The sequence below is a fragment of the Leptonychotes weddellii genome, chromosome 16, assembly GCF_054177405.1.
Source record: "Leptonychotes weddellii isolate Sample4059 chromosome 16, ASM5417740v2, whole genome shotgun sequence".
NCBI classification, from domain to species: domain Eukaryota; kingdom Metazoa; phylum Chordata; class Mammalia; order Carnivora; family Phocidae; genus Leptonychotes; species Leptonychotes weddellii.
The window spans coordinates 3,955,808-3,964,290 of NC_138384.1; the positions used below are offsets into that span (position 1 = coordinate 3,955,808).

Below are 8,483 nucleotides of genomic sequence, written 5' to 3' on the forward strand. Positions count from 1 at the left end.
TGCGCCGGGCCGGCAGGGGCGTCTCCTTGACCCACTGCTCGCTCTTGGCGTCCAGGTAGCAGGTGTCATCGCTGAGCTCCAGACACCGCTCGGAGACCTCGCCGCCCACGAAGAGCAGGCGCTCCTCGTTGGTGCGGAGCGCCGTGCGCTTAGTCTGCATGACGGGCTGGGCCGCCAGGCTGTTGTGGTAGCGCACCGCCTCCTCGATGAAGCCCTCGCAGTTGGCCTCCCGCGGCAGCAGTGAGCACACGGCCGGCTTGACGCGGTGCAGCAGGTCGTTCTTGGGGATGAGCGGGAAGTGGATGTTCTCCAGCACCTGGTAGGCGTGGGCCTCGCGCTCGGGCTGCTGCGTGAGCCACTGCAGGGCGGCCTGCAGCAGGTCGTGCTCGCACTCCCGCTGCACCTCGCTGCTGCTCAGGTAGACGCACAGCTTCTGCATGGACACGTTCTGCAGGAAGTCGGGCGTGAAGGACAGCGTGCCGAAGCGGCTCAGGATGAAGCCGTCGATGAAGGCGTCGAGCCGCTTGAGGCTGTAGATGGAGGCCAGCTCCTGTAGATACAGGTAGTTGTCCTCGCTCACCTCCTGCTCCAGGTACTCACAGCAGAAGTCCACCGCCGTCCAGATCTGCAGCAGGTGGGCCGTCTCCAGGATGTAGTCGATGTTGCCGCCGTCCAGGGCCAGCTCCCCGCCGTACAGGAAGTCCACCACGGCCTTGAGCCCGACAGAGGAGGCGCCGACCAGCTCCACCTCCTTCTGGAAGGCCTCGCGCATGCCGATGGTGAACATGGAGTTGAAGTAGTCGCTGCACACGGCCAGCAGGTTGCGGTGGGCCGGCACGCGCTGCTCGTCCGCCACCAGGACGACATCGCAGAAGAGCCCGCGCAGACGCTGCTCGTTCAGCCGCTGCAGCACCGTGCTCGAGTGGTCGGCCCAGCGGTACACCTGCAGCAGCAGAGAGCTCGGCTCAGGGGTCGGCTCCCAGGGGGAAGCACGCCTAGCCCCTCCCCGCCCCGCTCCCCGCTGCAGGGCCCTGGGGTCAGTTTTCCTCATCTGGGAAATGGGCATGATGACCACATTCTGTCTCCTGAACTCCCCATGCCTCATCCTAAACGCCCTCATCCTCACTCGTGAGACCAGGCAAAGGGGGCTGAGAGGCGGCTTGTGGCTTTCCTGAGATCACACAGCTAGTGAGCAGCAGAGCTGGAATTCAAACCCAGATTCTGTCCGAGTGTTGACACGGCCAGCACTTACAGTACAATGAAAGAGAAGGGGGAACAGGAAATCAGAGAGTCTGCAGGATGTAAGGGTGTTTCTGTGTGTGTGGGGGGGTGTGTGTGTGTGTATTGTAGCTTCCCTTCTTCCTTTTCAAACGCAAGTCCTAAAGGGGTGCCTAGCTGGCTCAGTCAGAAGAGCAGGAGACTCCTGATCTCGGGGTTGTGAGTTCGAGCCCCATGTTGGGTGTAGATTACTTAAAAATAAAATCTTAAAAAAAAAAAAAGTGACGGGGCGCCTGGGTGGCTCAGTCGTTAAGCGTCTGCCTTTGGCTCAAGTCATGATCCCAGGGTCCTGGGATCGAGCCCCGCATCGGGCTCCCTGCTCGGCGGGAAGCCTGCTTCTCCCTCTCCCACTCCCCCTGCTTGTGTTCCCTCTCTCACTGTGTCTCTGTCAAATAAATAAATAAAATCTTAAAAAAAAAAAGTGATACATCAATTGCAGTTTCTAAAAACTAACTTAGCATTTTCCCTCCTTCCTACTTTCTTTCTTTATATATACAATTCTTAAAATCTTACTTTTCCTTTCTCTCTCTTGTCCTTCCTCTCTTCTTTCTAAATAGAATTCCTGGAACTTTTCTTTCTTCTCTCCCTGCCCCTTCTTTCTTTCTTACTGTGGGACATGAGCAAATAACTCTAAAAACTGCTTTTAAGGAGAGCATAATAATGTAATGAGCACTAGGTATTATATAAGACTCTGAAACCAATAATACATGTTAATTAAAAAAAAGAAGAAGAAACCTGCTGTCCTATCAGGACGGTGAAGTTGCTCAAATGTAGCCTAGCCAACACTCGGACAGAATCTGGGTTTGAATTCCAGCTCTGCTGCTCACTAGCTGTGTGATCTCAGGAAAGCCACAACCCGCCTCTCAGCCCCCTTTGCCTGGTCTCACGAGTGAGGATGAGAGCGTTTAGGATGAGGCATGGGAGTTCAGGAGACAGAATGTAGTTATCATGCCCATTTCCCAGATGAGGAAAACTGAGGTTCGGAGAGACGAGGAAACTTGCCCAAAGTCCCACAGTGACCGAGTGGCAGGGCTGGGATTTGAAGGTAGGTCTGATTTCAGAGCCCAAACTTTTCATTGCCATACAGCATCGGAATTAACAAAATAATGAAAAAATATGAACAATTAAAATGGATTAATTCAATCAATTCAGGTTGGGAGACACTGACTGAGTGCTGTAGGCCTGCCATGTGCTTTGGAGGATACAGAGATCCGTCAGACCAAGACAGCAGCTCTTCCATCCTTAGAAGACTGATTAGGCTCCGGACATTCAGGATCTGCATGCTGCTTGATTTGTTTACCTCACAAACACCACAAAATTCAGCACAGGGAGACGGAGGCTGTCCAAACACATCTGCGAGGCTGCTGGCCTATTTGAGGGTGTTTGAGGAAAGGGGCTAGCTGGGCTCTAAGGCTGCAAGGGGAAGTGGTGGGGCGAGGGGTGACGGGCTGAGGGCTCCCTGCATGCATTCCTGCAGGTCACCTCTCAAGCCATGCCCTACTGCATTGGACTCATCTCCTTCTCCGCTTCCTGCCTCCAACGCATTTGTGATTGTGATACTTTACTTCCCTCCGGTCCCTCCTGGTCCAGACACTTCCCACACCAATCACCCCATCTAGACCACAGGTGCAGGCCACGTTCTCACACTCCGCTGAGGACACCAGACAGATATTGCCCAAAGCTTCCTTCCAAGTGTGCCAAGCGCCAGGCTCTGCAGCTGTCACGGTACCGGACGGTTCCTCCGAGGTCCCGTACAGTCTCTCGGTCTATTCTGGTTACTGGCAGAGAGAGCCCGGCTGGCCTGGTATGGGCTTCTAATGAAGCAGAAATGGCCGGGGCTCCAACGCACCCTGGCTTGGGGCCCCTCTTTTTTTTTTTTTTTTTTTTGCTTGGGGCCCCTCTTGGGCGTGGACTAAAGAAAGGAAGTGTAAAAGCACCAGGGCAGTGCAGGCTATCTCGTGACAGCAAAGGCTCAGAATCCTGAGAAGTGAGGGGCATCGAGTGGGCAGGCTGCCCAACCTGGCCCCCCGTTTGTCTCTAAGCTGGTGGGGATGTGGCACCACCACACTTAAATGGGTGTATACAGGACCCCCATCTGCAGTGCAAGAAGAGAAAGAGCCCTCCAGGGGGCGGGGTGGGGAGGGAGGAACAGCCCCAGATGACAGCTGCCGAGGGGACCATCTGCTCCAGTGAGCCGGGGCAGGGAGAAGAGCAGCCACTCTTTCTAAAACTGGGTCTCCGTGCTAAGTAGGCATGTTTCATTCTTCACCTGGGTCTCAACTACAACCCCGTTTCTGGTTATTTTCGTGTAGCTGCAAAGATGAACACTTTCAAAAAAAAAAAAAAAAAATCCAGAACAACGTGACTTCCCAATTTTAAAGGGACATGAGTAACAGTCTCGAGGCATTTCCTATAATTTGGAAGGCTCAACCCCTACATTCTTTGATGGTATTAACCCTATTCATTCCTTTATTTCCTTGCCTTCATCAGAGGCAAGGCAAGCTGGGTGAAGGAACACAGCCACTCAGCAGCTAACCTAGCCAGAATGCAGCAGGTATAGGGTATTTCATATTAAAAAAAAAAAAAAAAAAATCACCATCAAAACGGATGAAGACATTTCGGAGCAGATAAATGAACAGTGGCCGTCACACTAGGTAAGACTCTAGCGCACTGGGAAGGAATCACCTCCCACTACACAGCAACCAGGATGAACCTCGGAAGCGTACTAACCCGTGAAAGGAGCCAGGCACACGGGTGTACCTACCCCCTGGTCCCATTCACAGTAAGTTCAAGGGCAGACAAAATGCCAGTCCCGGAAGCTGGAGACTGGGACGGGAGGGTCTGCTAACATTCTTTTGTAATCCGGGTGCTGGCTACAGAGATGTGTTTAATATCTAGAAAACTGAAGATACACTTACCATTTGGGTTCTTTCTTTAATACAAAACATTAGAAACATAAACAATCTAACCAAGGAATAGGTTCAGACAGAAACAAACTCAGGATGTGGCTTTAAGGGACAAAGATTTCTAGCACTATCACACTGAGAAAGCTACACTGTCTCTGCAGCCAGGGTCCGAAACAAAGCCTCTTTGAGACAGCCGCGAGACCTCTCTGGGTTTTCACAGCAGATAAAGCCAGGCTTGGCAAGCGCCTTCTCGGGAACTCAGATGGAAACAGGAGCCCGTTTCTCTGGAGAACCAACCTCTCCTGAAAATTACACCCCATTTTCCTATCATGCACATCTGCAGAACCTCTGTCCCTCTTTTTTCCCTTCAAATCTACAGGCTGCTCACAACTCCCTTTATCTAAAGTGCTATTCCTTAATCTTTTTTTTCAATCTTCTTGTAAGATATTTTTTTCCTAACAGTTCCCGTGAAATTTTAAGACCACACATATTCTGCATTATCTGTGCATGAACCATATGTATAGCTGTGCTCTAATCACACACACACACAAAAAAACAGTAGAATTCTTTCTGCATCCCCAAGAACCAATTCTGCCCCCTTGGGAGTAATATTGGTTCCGTTGAAAATGCATGATCTAGGGGCGCCTGGGTGGCTCAGCTGGTTAAGCAATGTCTTCAGCTTAGGTCATGATCCCAGGGTCCTGGGATCGAGCCCCGCATTGGGCTCCCTGCTCAGTGGGAGCCTGCTTCTCCCTCTCCTGCTCCCCTGCTTGTGCTCTCTCTCTATACCAAATAAATAAATAAAATCTTTTTAAAAAAAAAAAAGAAAAAAAGAAAATGCATGATCTAAGGTAATCATAAAATTTATTAATCTCTAAAAGAGCCACTTTTAAAGAAAAGAGGGTGTTATTAATATTTATAGAGGAACAGGTGTAAAGAGAGACTGCCCTGCAAATCGGTCCCCCAATCCTTATTTCTCCAGTAGCTTGGGGGACAGGGGCTGCTCCAAGTCCTCTGAAGAGTCTGCTAAAGGTATAGATTCCCAGGTCCTGCTCTCAGATTTTAATTTAGCCCCTCTGGGGTGGGGCGGGGCATATGCGTTTCTAATTAGATACCTTCTCCTGGGGTAATGCTGATGTGACATAGTTTGGTAGCCTGGCCCTGGGGAACCCACTCTCACTTGCTCCTAGGCTCCCAGTAAGTCACGACTCGGGGGAGAGTCTGGGTCCTTAACAGCCAGGGATGCAAAATCCCATGGCTTTTCTTTCGCCTCATCTACCTCTTCAGGTTGAGGCGAAGAACAAATGGGTCGAGGTGTATCTCTAATGTCTCCCCCTGCCCCCCACTCCTCTGAGTTTAGGACGCTTTCCATCCCCTGCCCGTGCTGCCTCTCTATTCATCATTAAGGAGATTACCCCCACCACCAAGAACAGAAAGTCAGTCTGTACATTAGGAATGAGCTCATCAGAAAAACACCACCCCTCTGAGGCAACGTGCACAGGTGGAGAGCGACTACTCACAGACCTTTGAGGATTCGCTGATCTTGTACGGCCGTGACACTCGCGTCTGCCGGCTTCCCTCCATCATAAAAGAGACCGCAGCCCTAGAACGAGAACAGGACCTCTGAGCTGCGATACTAAACCCTAGGCCGTCTCTGTCAAATAAATAAAATCTTTAAAAAAATACACCCTAAGCCGTTCATTAATCGCAGCTCTGCCGGCAGACATCGATGACAATCGGGGTGCAGTCACACGGAGGAAAGAGGGAGAGAAGACCGTATGTTATCAAGAACGCTCGTACGTGGAGATGAAAAAAATCAGGTTAGAATCCGAATCAGATGGGACATCTAACGTTGTTCATTTATTCACTAAAACCTGACACCGTGTGTTTTAGGCCACCTCCTACAAATATCTACCTTTTGATGCTTGATCCCGAGGCGGGCTTCTCCTTCTTTGAAGGCTTTGGCTGGATCAAAATTATAATGACAACAGTTATCATTTCAAAGCCCAGACTGTGACCCAGGAACCAGGCTAAGGGATGTACGCATGCGATCTCATTTGAGCCCAACTACTCAGCCGGGCTGTCACATCCCGTTTTACAGATGAGGACACTGGGCTCCAGGTCATAAAGCTCATAAACGGCTGGGACTCAAACCTAAGCCTGTCCAGCTTCAAAGTGGGCAGTCGTGGACCCTTCACCAGGAAGCTCTGCTGAATGTGGCCCAGTGTTTGAGAGTATCTTACTTTAAAAATATCATGATGAAGGCCAGGATGTGATGCAGTGACGACAGACACATATGAAATACAGTCATATTCTAGACACAGGTGCTTTCCTTCAAGTGTGTTCCTAGGTCTTCACGGATTTAATCCCCAGAAAACCCCCAGAGGCCAGCACTATTATTCTCCTCAATTTATGGAGGAGAAAGCTGATAGTGATATGGTCACTTGCCCAGTGTCACACGGTCAGGAAGGAGCGACAGATGTGGGAATGCAACCCAGGGAGGCTTCCTTGCTCTCAACCCCTAAGCTATCCTGCCTGGCTATTTAAAAAAAAAAAAAAAAAGCCTACAAGCAGAGTGCCCTGCCTAAATCATCCAGTATAAAACTGAACATTTATGTTCACCTCTCTAGACCTCATAATCACCCCTATGGGATGCGCTGGTGTATCAGACAATGTGAAAGTTTCTTCCAGCTTTGAAATGCCAACTACCTCACTAATAGCAGCACAGAGCCAGGCTTTGGGGGGTTTGGGGGGATGGGAGCACAAAGGAAGGACTACCCTAGCTACATGGGCACAAGTCACATACTGGGTTTAAGGAGGAATTTTTTCCTCTGCTCTCTGAGTTGAGAAGAGTCCATTTGTTACCTACTGAACAAACAGCCCAGGCTAATAACAAACAATGTCACAAGAAGCAAGCACTGTGTCAAGATAATGGGGGTCACACTGAGGGAGGGGGTCCAGCATTCCCACGGGAGTAACTTGGGGCACAATCCATCCTGTCCAGCTCCCTGGGGAAAGGAAAGGACAACTAGATTTTTGACGAACTAGCAACTTTGTGACAAAGGCCAGCTGTACCCACCCCTGTCCCTTCTGACTGCCTGGGGGCCGCTAGAGAGTTCAAGAGGGAAAGGTAGGAAACCAATATTCATGCAGTGCTTGCTGGCTGTTTAGGTACCTTAGGTATCTTCACCCTCTGAGACAGGTGCCCAATCATCTCTGACGCCCAGGCTCAGGTGGTAGAGAGGCCTGCCCAAGGTCACACCCCAGGAAGCAGCAGGTCCCTCTCTCTCTCCACCACCCCTGCAGCCAGCCTGGGCTCGGGTCTGCTCTCAGCGCTGAAAGCTTTCGTTTCTAGGCCAAGATTTCTTGAGAGAGTTTCCCCTGGTGGAGGCTCCCTTTTGTCTCGGGGCAAGTGGTTTGGGGCCAACGTGTGTGGGAGCGTTGGGTGTCAGCCGCCTCCTGGGCTTCCTGGAGGCAGATGAAGGGGTCAAGGCCATCCACAGGGGCAGGGGCGATCCCCAGTTCCGCGTTAAAAGGTCTTTTAGTAAACACGGGAACAGAGGCGACATCCGGACGGAGGGTCCCCAGGGAGCCTGCTCTCCGAGCTGCTTCCCGGTTCCTACCCTGAACCTGGCCGACCTCAGCGATCGGGAAATGGACTCGGACGCCCGCCGCAACTCACCAGCTCCGGGTCTCGCGGCCGCCGCGGTCGCTCGCCCGCCCGCACCCGCACCCCGCGGTCGAACTGCCGGCACAACGGCCGCCGGGCAGGCTCGAGCCGGCAGCGAGGAGGCGGAGGGAGGCGGAGTCGGATCGCGGCCGGGCCCGCGCCCGCGGCGGGACGCGGGGACACTCACCTGGGCCGCGCGCGCCAGGCCGCGCAGGCCGCACCTGTCTCACCTGCGGTTCTCCCTCCGCCGCGCCCCCCAGCACCCAGGGCCGCGTGGAGGGAAAGGGGGCGGCGCGGCCGGGGGTCACCGCTCGCTCGGGTGGGCGCCCCCCCTCCGCCCGGCCCCCCGATCCCCCGACGGCGCGCGCGGAGGCCCACCTGGAGGGCGCGCTACGGGAGCGGCGCGGGGACCCCCGGCGGTGGCGGGACCGGGCGGGCGCGGCGGCGGGGCCGGGTCGCCGGAGCCCCGGGTCCGTCCTGCTGCGCAGCCATGACTCCGCCAGGAAGTGCGAAGCCGAGGGCGGAGGCGGCGCGCGCGGCCAATGGCGGCGGCCGCGAGGAGGTGGGCTCAGGCGGCGCCGAGGCGGGGCCTGCGCCCGGGGGGGGGGCCTGCGCCCGGGGGGGGGGGC

At 53.5% G+C, this 8,483-nt stretch overlaps 1 protein-coding gene across 1 annotated transcript in view; it reads right to left on the reverse strand.

Moving 5' to 3' along the window:
- Positions 1-8,389, reverse strand: part of KLHL36 (kelch like family member 36) — a 13,335-nt gene extending 4,946 nt beyond the window's left edge. Inside the window, exons 1-3 of the mRNA XM_081807865.1 lie at positions 8,233-8,389; positions 5,709-5,787; positions 4-943 (exon numbers count right to left, since the gene is read on the reverse strand). Of these exons, the coding sequence (XP_081663991.1) occupies positions 4-943; positions 5,709-5,771 (1,003 nt within the window). The 5' untranslated portion in view covers positions 5,772-5,787; positions 8,233-8,389. The remainder of the gene's footprint in view (positions 1-3; positions 944-5,708; positions 5,788-8,232) is intronic.
- Positions 8,390-8,483: the final 94 nt, after the last annotated feature.